Source organism: Sebastes fasciatus, chromosome 12 (assembly GCF_043250625.1).
Source record: "Sebastes fasciatus isolate fSebFas1 chromosome 12, fSebFas1.pri, whole genome shotgun sequence".
Lineage (NCBI taxonomy): Eukaryota > Metazoa > Chordata > Actinopteri > Perciformes > Sebastidae > Sebastes > Sebastes fasciatus.
This window is the reverse complement of record NC_133806.1, coordinates 23252577-23264982: the sequence shown is the minus strand read 5'-3', so window position 1 is coordinate 23264982 and position 12406 is coordinate 23252577. Positions and strand designations below refer to the sequence as shown.

General features: G+C 38.4%; 1 protein-coding gene across 1 annotated transcript in view; it reads left to right on the top strand.

The window, feature by feature from the left end:
- slc6a3 (solute carrier family 6 member 3) overlaps nucleotides 1-10508 on the top strand; it is a 29885-nt gene extending 19377 nt beyond the window's left edge. Inside the window, exons 8-17 of the mRNA XM_074654219.1 lie at nucleotides 244-378; nucleotides 1900-2003; nucleotides 2798-2922; nucleotides 3462-3574; nucleotides 3998-4126; nucleotides 4307-4406; nucleotides 6709-6809; nucleotides 7552-7719; nucleotides 7912-7983; nucleotides 8553-10508. Coding sequence (XP_074510320.1) covers nucleotides 244-378; nucleotides 1900-2003; nucleotides 2798-2922; nucleotides 3462-3574; nucleotides 3998-4126; nucleotides 4307-4406; nucleotides 6709-6809; nucleotides 7552-7719; nucleotides 7912-7983; nucleotides 8553-8576 — 1071 coding nt within the window. The 3' untranslated portion in view covers nucleotides 8577-10508. The remainder of the gene's footprint in view (nucleotides 1-243; nucleotides 379-1899; nucleotides 2004-2797; nucleotides 2923-3461; nucleotides 3575-3997; nucleotides 4127-4306; nucleotides 4407-6708; nucleotides 6810-7551; nucleotides 7720-7911; nucleotides 7984-8552) is intronic.
- Nucleotides 10509-12406: the final 1898 nt, after the last annotated feature.

The following is a 12406-nucleotide window of genomic DNA, read 5'->3' as shown; positions in this document are numbered from 1 at the left end:
TGACTCAATTTAAGCTATGGAATGACCCCAAGGAAAAATGAAATGCTTCTAGTCCAGTTTAAGTCCACTAAGCAGTTTAAGACCACTGTATGTGTGTATACAAATGTGCATTTGCATTTTTACTGTCTTGCATTCATGCATATGTGTGACTCTGTGTTTGTGTGTGGCCTTTGTTTCTCTGTGTAAATGCGTGTTGTATGTGTGTATCTGTATCTGTGTGTGTACCTCATTCGACCCTTTCAGGTTGTGTGGATCACAGCCACGATGCCCTATGTTGTCTTGACTGTGCTGCTGATCCGCGGAGTCACTCTGCCCGGAGCCATCGATGGCATTAAGGCCTACCTCTCCGTGGACTTCCTGAGACTCTGTGACGCCAAGGTGAGTGTCGTCAGGAGAGAGAGAGAGGGGGGACACAAGTGAGGTGAGAGTGGTGGGGGGATGTAGGAGAAGAAGAAAAGGAGGCATGGAGAAGTAACTGTGGCTGAAAGACATTTTAAATTGTCTTTTCTTTACCTAACTTTAGCACTTCAAACAATGTGTAAAAAAACCCCTGAAAAAGTGGGTTTGCTCTAAATAGACTTGGCTTGTATCTTGTAACATATCTGATCGACTATATCATGCTAATGTGCTAAGCTAGACTCAAAATGGCAATGGTACGTCATAACATTATGTCATTAGCTGTGCACCTTACATACCAGTAATAGCAACAATAGAAAGCAAGTTTAGGTTGACATTAGATCATTCTAAAATTGCTAACAGCGTTCGTTAACTTCTGCAATCGTGATTAATCGCATGATTGTCCATAGTTAATTAATCACACATTTTTTTATCCGTTCAAAATGTACCTTAAAGGGAGATCTGTCAAGTATTTAATACTCTTTATCAACACTGGAGTGGGAAAATATGCTTGCTTTTTGTAAATGTATGCTTATATTTATTACTGAAAATCAATTAACAACACAAAACAATTACAAATATTGTCCAGAAACCCTCACAGGTAATGCATTTAGCATAGAAAATACGCTTAAATCATAACACGGTAAACTCAAGCCCAACAGGCAACAACCTGCCCAAAATGGCATGGGATTATCATCAAGTGGGCATGTGTGTAAAGGGTAGACTCGTGGGTACCCATAAAACCTATTTTCATTCAGATATCTTGAGGTCAGAGGTCAAGGGACCTCTTTGAAAATGTCCACGCCAGGAATGGAGCCAATAGTGACGTTATTTTCTATGTTGATTTTGCTGTAGGTGTTTCACTATCACATGCTCAAGATAAATATGGATCCCATATCAGGCAAACAGTGAGCCCAGAAAAAAAAAAAAAAAATAGGATAAGAACGGATAACCATAAGAAGATAGGAAAGAGTTAAAGTAAATTTAAAAATACAGAACAACAGAGCAGGGCAGAGAAGGAGTAGAAAACGTATGCTTGGGTGACACACAACAAACCCAGCACACGCTACACACCCTGGCGAAACGAATCATCTTTCATTCTGATCAACAGGGTTGAATGACAAAAGTTGCAGATCAACGAATTCAACAGATTAATTTACAATGTTAAGTACCGTTAGAGATGCATAAAAAAAAATTTGAAAATTGTTTGTCTAACCTGTTTCTAATATGTTCCTTATCTGTGAAAACCGCTCTAAGCATGCAGGACTAAAGGACTCAGTTATGGAGGAGAGAGACAGAGAGATGCATGGCAGCAATTGGAGAATTAGATTAGATAGATTCATGGAGCAGTAATTTGCAAAATTACCCCCCGTATTCACTAGCGTCTTTCATCTACTGCCGTTGAATGAGTTTCCTGCAATTATCCCTAATAATGGCTTTTTTCCTCTCCTGTGCCTTTTGTTTGCCGCTTCACACAAGTGTGCTTGTTCTGTCGCTCCCCAGGTCTGGATCGACGCTGCGACACAGATCTGTTTCTCTCTGGGAGTGGGGTTTGGTGTGCTAATTGCCTTTTCCAGCTACAACAAATTCAGCAACAACTGTTACAGGTAAAGACACACACGCAGATGGAAGGAGGGGATTCACAGAGACGGACACAGGACGAGGAGTTGCTTCCAAAGACACACACACACACACATACACACACACACACACGCGCGCAACATAAACAGGTGAATTACAATAACCTTTGAAGCTCCTTGAAACCCGCTATGTCTTTGACACCATGCTGTTTAACAGACAGCCGTAACACCAATCAAAACTGTCGCACTCTTTGAAAATCGTCAGCATCCCACAGGAGGCTTTTATCTCCTCTTTTTTAATGTTTCTGATAACTGACACATGACACTGTCCACCTTGAGGATTCCTCCTTGAGCAAAAACACCAAATCACTGAAAATATATTTCGCTAAAATGCCCAAAAATGTCTGACTTTGAAAAATAATTTTGAATTGCACATTTTTCTGTAGGGCAACGTTACTACTGCATGTGTAAATTTAGTCTCTTTATTTCTCTTTCACACAATTTCACACACCAAATCCTTATTCAACACTGATCAATGTATTTGTTAATGTTATCTACTAGCTTAATATTTTTCTAATATTATTTTGAATGAGGTTTAATTCCCAACAGAAGGCAGGTGGACGACTTGCCAGTCTGTCACATAGGGCCTAATAGGCAAATCATTGACTATCTTACTAATCCATAAAATCTATCCAGGGTCTCTAAACTTTTCTGCGACATAACAAACTCTTCAATTGACTGACTGGCCAATTATGCTGATATTGACTGCGTTGTTAGCTGATGACTGATTTGTTTCATCTCATTTGATTTTATTGATTCAGAGACGCCATCATCACCAGCTCCATCAACTGTTTGACCAGTTTCTTCTCCGGGTTTGTGGTCTTCTCCTTCCTTGGGTACATGTCCCACAAGCACAACGTAGCCCTGGACAAAGTTGCCAGAGACGGTATGATATTATGTGTCTGTGTTTGTAATGTAGCAATGTAGCTACATTTTATTTTTATTGCACTTTGTTAATTGACTACGAGCCTACTGTTGGAGGTTCTCCTCATACGTCAGTAATACGGTGTGTGAAATAAGAAAGAAGGCATATATTACTATATATAACCCACAGCAGGCTACTTTTGACATTATTCTGTGACGGGTGCTTTAAATGACAGTTAAGATAATGTGCATCCACAAGGCAACGATACTTAAGATGAACTATCTTTAGTTGGCAGGACTGTAATCAACGAAGAAAACCTGTATTCAAATACCACTGGATCTGTGTTGCTTACTGTATAAGTCGATTCAAATTAAACCTGTTGCACAAACTATCCTGTACTTCTGATTTTTTTTTTTACAACGTGTAAGTTATATCTACTTGATGGTCATGCATTTTGCTTTTTAGCTATCTATTCTTTTATGTCTGCTTCCATGTTAAATGCTCCAAATGCTAATTTGTGCTGTCTTCTATTTCCTTTGCTTGAATTTGTTGTTCTGTAGGTGCTGGTTTGGTGTTTGTGATTTACCCAGAAGCCATTGCAACATTACCTGGATCATCCGTGTGGGCGGTTATCTTCTTCATCATGCTGTTGACACTTGGCATTGACAGTGCTGTGAGTATGCACCCACTCACCCACACACACACCTTTACATTATTATCTCCGCCAGGCCTGTGGGGAGATCATGCGTTTGGTCTTGTGTGTCTGTATCTGTCTGTCTGTCCACAGCTAATCTTGCATTCTACTGGACCCATCAGCATTATTTTCATTATTTTCTGTGCTCATTCATGACTGTATGCTCAAAGGTCTCTCGTGTTTGCAGTGATTCACAATTTTTAAACAATTTTTTTGGTGTTTATGGGGATGCATTTAGTTTATGTACCGTAATGCTTTTCAGACAATCATTGGCAAACAATTTTCATTTCAAATTGTTATGTTTTGGAGCTTCAGCGCGGCGATTATGCAACAACAAGTTGGACATCTACAGTGACTCGCTGACTTTGTGCTTTAATCTAACTCTTGTGCCTTCTGTTGTAGATGGGTGGGATGGAATCGGTGATCACGGGACTGATTGATGAGTTTAAATTCCTCCACAAGCACAGAGAGCTGTTTACCCTCTTCATCGTTGTTGCCACCTTCCTCATATCCCTCTTCTGTGTTACAAATGTAAGTATCTGGTTGGAACACTGTCCCACTAATCAAATGATGACAAGTATCAAATGCAAATGCAGTGAACTGAATAATCAGATTTTTTTTCTTCCTATTTGTTCTTACTGTAGCATACAATAAAGCTCATTATAATAATACAGTTATTATACATTCATTATATTTTTCCTGTCTCTCTAGGGTGGGATGTATGTGTTCACCCTGCTGGACCACTTTGCGGCAGGAACATCGATTCTCTTTGGAGTGCTTATTGAAGCCATCGGCATTTCATGGTTTTATGGTGAGAAAGACGGACAGTTGGGAAAGAAGAAGGAAAAACAGATGATTCATGTTTTCATGGCCGGCAAAGCTGATGCTATATTAAGGGTTTGATGAGAAATCTCTTGGTATAGGCGTGCTGTGCCACAATGCAGCATAGTTCTATTAGACGTAAGGATACCACAGCTAGAAAAGTCTATTCCCATTAACGGTGTTGGCCACTTCAGTCCCTGTGCATGTGTTGTTAAGGTACAAGGAGATACTGTAGCTGTGGTGCTCATAAGAGCTCAGCTAAATGTTAAATGGCCTGCATGTTGAACACTGCCAGCATTACCTCTGTGTTCGCTCGGCAGTAGTGAGCCACCACATAAAGAAAATTGCAGCTGGGGAACAGGCAATTCCCATTTGTCATGGACAGGAATCAGCTGTCTAATAGCTAGGTTGTAGATTGTTGTGGGTGGCAAGTGGGGGTGACCTCAAAGTCAATTTCTCTCCAGATGTCTAAATTCTATTGACACTTGATTTAACACAATTTTGCCATCTTCCCTACACTGCTATATACAGTGTTATATGCATCACTCTTCCAAACACACAGCATCTCTATAAATTACTGTGCATCTCTGCATGAGATAAGACAGTTTGTTAGTCTGGAGTGAATGATGAATGCAATTTTCAAGCACTCTATCAACACAACTTGGAATACATATTATGTGTAACCTCATTATACTATATGTTAGGGCCTCAGAATTCAACCCCTCATGTGCTGTTTAGTGACCAATTATGGTTCTGTAAATAATTACAGTTTGGTTAGCCATTTGGGTTTTCCTCTTTTCCCTTCTTTCCTGTTTAGTAATAGTAGTAGCAGTAGTAGTAAATTAATAGCTAAAGTCCAAGTGCTTTAAGATGGATAATTATCTCTGCATGTATTTTCACCTATAGCACAATCAGCTGAAAACAAGAAAAAATGACTTTTCAAATAGTGTGAAAAACTCACCCACGTTTTGAAACTCCAGCAGCCACAAAATACATGTATTATAAAAACAATCTTAAGGTTATGGAAAATGGTTGACCTGAACTTGCGTATCGAGTTTATTGTCTCATGATTGCTGAACCTGACTGTGGAGGGATCCATAAAGGGCTAAATACTAACCAGGCCCCAGGCGGTGGGGTCAGAATATTGCCCTACTTTGGTGGGTCCCGACCTTGGCAAGCCAGATAAATCAAGCCTAAGGCTTGAGTGGTCCTTTTTTCCCATCCTCATAACTGCCTGACAGGAACCCTTGACCCCTGGCCACTGTGGTCTTTCGTTCTGCTGTCCACTACATAAGTATGTTTAGCTGTGCTGAATACCTGGTTGTCAGTTTGGATCTATCCCTCTACAGTGAGAGATGCCCTCCAGGCAGGAAAAAAAATGTACAGCCAGGTTTAGGAGAGAAAGTAAGTTGTGATAAGCTATCAAGGGTTTCTGCATGGCCAACTTTTGATTTAAACTCATGCATAGGGACCATATGCAAAAGCACCAATTGCCTTAATAATATTTTCAGTACCAATTTTAGCAAAGGCTGTATTTAACTATGCCTTGGAAGTAGGGCTGGGTATTGTTTAAGAAATGACGATGCCAATACCAATACCAGTAGAGGACTTCATAAGATACCCATCATGTGAATGGAAGCTGTATGTGTGTCCGACTGGCTAGCTCATGGAGCCACTCCACTCAAATTTCTCCAAAAAAAAGACAAGCTGTGTTGTATTTTAATAAGGGTTGTAGCCTACAGAATGTATTTTTTTATTATTATTTTATAAGTCATCTTTCTTTAATAAATATAACTTTTCAGTTTTGCTTGATTGCTGCTGGACTGCCCATTAATACAGGTGCATCCAGTGCGCAGTAAAAATGTTTTTGAAAGGCTAAACGCCAACAAATATGGATTGAAGCAGAATATTTCTTTACATAAAAACACGTTGTAAATTTTGGAAATAATTACATCTATCTTTTTTTAAAACTGTTGACTTTTGGACTTTACAATGCTCTGGAGTTCTTGGAAATGTTTGGATAACACAAGTCTGAAACAGTCTTACACAGCCACTGTGCGCAATAGAAAAATACATTCTGGGTCGGGCTTGCTCAGGCATGTTTCAAACTCACAATGTGAGCCGTCCTGGAGTGAAATTGGAGCAGGATGGAGCAGGAGATAAGATAATATCATTTGACTGGAGAAGTTTTGATACTACTCTATACTATTTTGGTTGATACCACAAAAGATATTGAGTACCGATACCCAGCCCTACTTGGAAGTAATATCAAGTATTTCCATGTGTTTCAGGAGTGGACCGATTCAGTGATGACATTGAGGAGATGATTGGCCAGCGACCAGGCAGGTACTGGAGGCTTTGCTGGAAGTTTGTCAGCCCCTGCTTCCTCCTGGTGAGTCTGTGCACAGACGTTTTGTACATTAGAACCCAAACTAAGACAAGTTAAAAATAAATAGCAGGATGAAACTACTCAGACTGAGTTTAACCTCAACACATACAAAGTGACAGCCAAACAAAAATCACCATTTTTTTTCACCATGACTCCAGTCTTCCTTGTATCCAACAATCCATCACCCACCCACCCCTACCCCAACAACTTTTTTTGGTCAGTACACATACACTGCTACTGTATATCTTTGGTATAAAAGAAAACCCATCGTAAGGTTCATTCTTACTCGATGCCTGAACTACTTTGGCCAAAAGATACATTTTGGAAAACACTCCTTGTTCACACAAGACACATAGACAAGTTCAAGAAAAGAACGTCAATCCTTGATTTGAGGGAAGGAGAGGATCTAAGGTAAGATTCAGAATTTTGACAATCACTCAGACTCTTGTTTGTGCCTGTTTATGCTAGTATTTTTGTTATGTATTTCCCTGTGAGGCTGAGAGGTGTGATTTGATGATAATTGGAACACATGGATTGGCATTCAACACACCCACCACTTCCTAACATTTACTGCAGATAGTTTTAATGGTTTGACAACAGAAATATTGACACTATGTTTTACTGCTGGTAGAATATATCCTGTAGCAGAAAATTACAAAATTCTAAGAGGACATGAAATTAACAGTGAATCGTTTGAACTGATACCGCCTCAGGTATGCTGCATTCAAATCATTTTCTTCCATAGTTTGTGGTGGTGGTGAGCTTTGCCACGTTCAACCCTCCAAACTACGGCACCTACTTCTTTCCTCCGTGGGCTAACCTGGTTGGATGGTGTCTCGCCCTTTCCTCAATGTCCATGGTGCCTCTCTACGCCATGTACAAACTCTGCATACTGCCTGGAAAGTTTTGCGACGTAAGTCAGAGCTTCTTGGCAAAAATGGAGTAGAGAGAGGGGGAATGAGTTATTGTATTTTCACGCTTAAATGTTGATCTTTCATCTCTAATAAGATTTGTCTTGCCAGATACCTTTCAGTATTCTTTTTAATTATTTATTTTTAACTTTTAAAACGATGTCAATTTAACTTTTCCTTTTCTCCTGAAACAGAGACTGGCTTACGCCATCACCCCAGAGACAGAGCATCATTTGGTAGACAACGGGGAGGTTCGGCAGTTTACAGTAAGTGCTGACCTAATTATAATTTATTTTTAGGTAGATGCTGTTAGCACCCAGGTGTCAGCAGACAAAAATATTATTTGCACCTGGGGCGGAAAAAGCCAATGTGGCTATTTACACCGGGGTGTATATAGCATGGCAGAGATAAGCACCCAGGTGTCCGTAACAAACAATTCTATTTGCACCCGACCCGGGCACACATAACATACTGTATGTGTATATGTGCTATATGTGTATTTTTCCTAAACCTAAATAAGTTGTTTTGTTGACTAAACCTTACCAACTAGTTTTGTTGCCCAAACCTAACCAAACTGCAACTGAAAACTACTACTATTACCTGGTGTAAATAGCCGAATAGCTGCCGTGTGACTATTCTCACCCAGGTGCAAATAGAAACTTATTTTTATTAAGTATTTTTATCGTATCCTCATACTTTTTTATTGCTTGCATGTCTGCAGGTTTTGGGCCAATATTCATATAAATGATACTACAGATTTTTAGCCTTTTGTTCAATTAAATAGTAAAATAATACTTTGTTTTATTTCATGATCATCTTCCATTTTCCCCAACAGCTGCATCACTGGTTGGTGGTCTGAAAAGTACACAGAGAGAGAGAGAGAGAGAGATAAAGAGAGTGAAAGAGTGAGAGAGAGAATATGAGAGTATGGACATTGGGTGGATGAATGCATGCACAGCAAAGGTCTGAAAAACTAAGAAGAAGAAAGAAATAGCCATTCAAATCGATGATGATGATGATGGTGGTGGTGGTGGTGGAAGCAGTTTAAAAGTGCCGACAAAAAACCCATAGACATTGTAGTGTGCTTTAATTTCAACAGTGGGTGTGTGAAGCTGTGCATTGACCCTGTCCACCATTGTGTTGACACTGGTGAATGGGATTCAGTCAAACACGCAATGTGGTGTTCCGATTGCTTCTTCCATTAATACAAAACTCTTCCTGAATGGAATTGGAATGGGATTTCATTTGACATAAGATGCACAATAAAAATAGTACATATTTTGTCTATGTTTATGGGGTGAAGATGTTGAGTTAGTCACAACATCTGGAAGAGTTTATTGGATTGTTTTTGGAAATCAATTTTTTTTAAAGATAATGTATACTTATTCTATATTTTCTCAGTCAATTATTGTCAAGCAGTAGGTGTTATTGTTTTTGTAGTTATTTTTCAATTTGTCATTCTGGATCAAAACAATTAACAATATACATACAAATGATTGACATTTGTATTTGATATTTGACAAACAAAATTAGCAGTCAGACATGTAATGGATGCCACAGGTTTCACTGAATTCCAGTCCATGTCCATGTCTTGTTTGTTATATATATTTATTTATTTATTTACCTGCTCTTTTTAAAGACTGTTATAATACACACAATTCCTACAGACTTTGAGAAAAAGGCACCTTCTTGTGTTTACATCAAAACAATGTGCAGGAAATACCAGTTGCTACATCAATAGACCAAAATAACACAATTTAAATAAACTTAAAACAATGTCTGATTTCTTCATAAATAGTATAATAGTCACATTGGATGGACCAATAAAAACTCAGTCGTACCAAGTAGTGGTGTCAAGTGTTGGTTTATGGTAACACAGTCATTTCATCACATGGGTGAATATATTCTAAAAACATAAATAACTTAGTTTAAACAGCTGTCCCAAAGCCCTATCAGCCTAAAAATAAGTGAACAAACACTTTTCCATTCTAAACTTCTCAACCTCCAAATGATTGTCACTGACACACTGACAAAAATAACATCAGCCACACTGCTGATTTAATCAACCAAAGACACCAATCATTTTCTTTAATTTTAATCAATAGACCACTTGATTGTTAACTTTATCGTACCGGATCAATCTCTCTTCCCCATGTTAACAAATTAGTGCCAATGCACATTTCATTTTAGTTTAGTTGAACATTAGTTGTGTGTTTTTATCCCCACAAAGTTCCAGGTGGTGATTTGAAAGCTATGACTGTCACATTTCCAGAAAGCATAAAGCTTTAATTTCACCGTTTACAGAATCGTATTAAGTGTTTCAAGACTGTTTAAAAGCTGCTTTTTATTGAACTGCAAATGAATAGTGTGTAATGTAATATATGACGTGATTTAAGTTATATATCTGTGTAAGTAAATGTAATGTAGAGGGGCTTGTATTGTATTGTACTGTATGATATTGAATAACAAGACCAACAAGATTATATATATATGGATTATTGCTTTGTTACTGTGAAGTTGATACATGTTAGCCTTAAGGATCTTGATGAGAATTATCCATATCCATAAAAAAATCCATATAAACTTTCTTCTCATGAACTTTTTCTGTTAAATCGGAGACCATAAAACATTTTTCAAACTGGTCAGCGATGACTTGTTGTCACCTTGTGGTACATGTAACACACTGAAGGGTTAACTATGTCCCAAATTGTATGCCTGTGCTGCTGTACTGTGCCTTGTGGTGTTTCTGACTGTAAGACTTTGTTTTGTACTGTCGAATAAAGTCTAATTAATTAAATTGTTACATTTAAAATGTCCCTCTCTGTTTTGCCCTTTTCTTTCTTTTATTTTGTGATTCAATTATAACTCTCTGTGCCACTTTTTCCCCTTTCTCTCTGGCACTGCTGTGGTTTTATAGAAGGTCAGACGGGGACACATATAAAACATTAAGCCAACAAGACTAAATGACCACTTGTGTTTTCTCCTGGAGAGTACATTTCATCTTACCTTGCACGGCAGCTGGATTCTCGCGATGTCACATAATAATGTGAAAATCGCGGGATCACATATCGCATGAAAATCCATCTTGTCAGGTTTCAAGTAATGCGTTTGTGTCCGGCAAGCCAGATCATGGACCAATCAGTGTCATGTGAGGAGCTATCGGCAGCTACGGGCGTAGCTTAAAGGTGTGTGATGACACAGAGATGCGACTGTTTGTTCTAAACAACAATGGCGTCTCCTGAAGAGTTTAGCATAGATACTGCAATGGCAGTTGAAAGAAGAGCAACCAAACGGCATTGAAGGCTTTTCTCGATAGAAAAGATCTTTTCGCTCTTCTCCCGACTGGCTTCAGCAACAGTTTGATTGACAGATAGTTTATCCAATCACCTGCCAATTCCTTTTTTTTTATGTTCCTGTCTTTTTCCAAACAGTTTATTCTGACAGCTACTCAAATGGTTCTGAGCACAAACCATCTGGCAGGTCAGGTTACATTTCATCACTATTCTAACATTTTGACGATTATGAGAAGCTCGTTTCCCAAATAGTTAAAAATGCATTTAACACTTTTTTTTTTTATACTATATTTTTTCAAGGTTGTTTTCATATATGCAATTAACAGTTCGTAATTACAATAGTTTATAAACCATTTTTTTCAGTAGTTGAGCTTATAGATGAACTCATTAAGTACACTAGAGAAAACAACTTCAACATTCAAAATTGAAATAAAATTAAGAAAATAAATAATAATAATAATAAAAAGAAAGAATAAAAAAAAAAAAAAAACAATACAAAAATAAGAGGGTAATAATAATAAATTAAATAAACAAATAAGTTAATAGAAAATAAAAGGGGGTGGGGGGGGGGCATTTAACATTATAACTGCACATTCAAACACAATGGTAGAGGTAGAGCAGGTCGTCCACCAATCTGGAGGTCGGCGGTTCGATCCCCAGTTCCTCCGGTCACATGTCAAAGTGTCCTTGAGCAAGACACTTAACCCAATGCAAAGTTCCATCGGTGTGTGAATCAGTATTTAGATTAGATCCAGTTACTGAATGACATATTAGGGCCTACTTCATTCTACCACTGTACTTACACCATTAACAATCATCAGAGTTGTAAAATGCATGCTACAACATGTTCCGTTCAGTAGAAGCTGTAAAAAATCTACTCGCTGTCTTTAACGCTCTTCATCACTTACAATGTGAAAAATAAATACAGATTAATGGTCCATCATGATATCGTGTTCAATATTCCAAAATGAGAGATTTGTCGTGTAACCTCCAAACAGATCTATACACATGTCTTCCATCCAAGCAGAGAAATCACAAATGGGGAAACATGAGGACAGTCCTAATGGAGTGAAGAGTACCTATAATTGTTGTGAGCTTTTTTGAGATTGGTCAGCATGACCCTGAATCAGCAGTGTTCATTACAGTAACCAGAGAGTCAAAACACACTGTCTCAGGGACAATCGGCACAGATAGAAGACCCGATATCCACAGCAGACAACATTTGGGGATGATTACCGTCTAAAAAGCTTTCGGATATATTGACATCTGTTCTAATCAGCGTGTGGCCTGACCATCATTCTTGAGTTTTTTGTGAGGTTCATACACTATTGACCTTTTGCAAAAGGAACCAGTCATATTTATTTTTGGGAGGACAATCGAGCCACCTGTTGTGCGT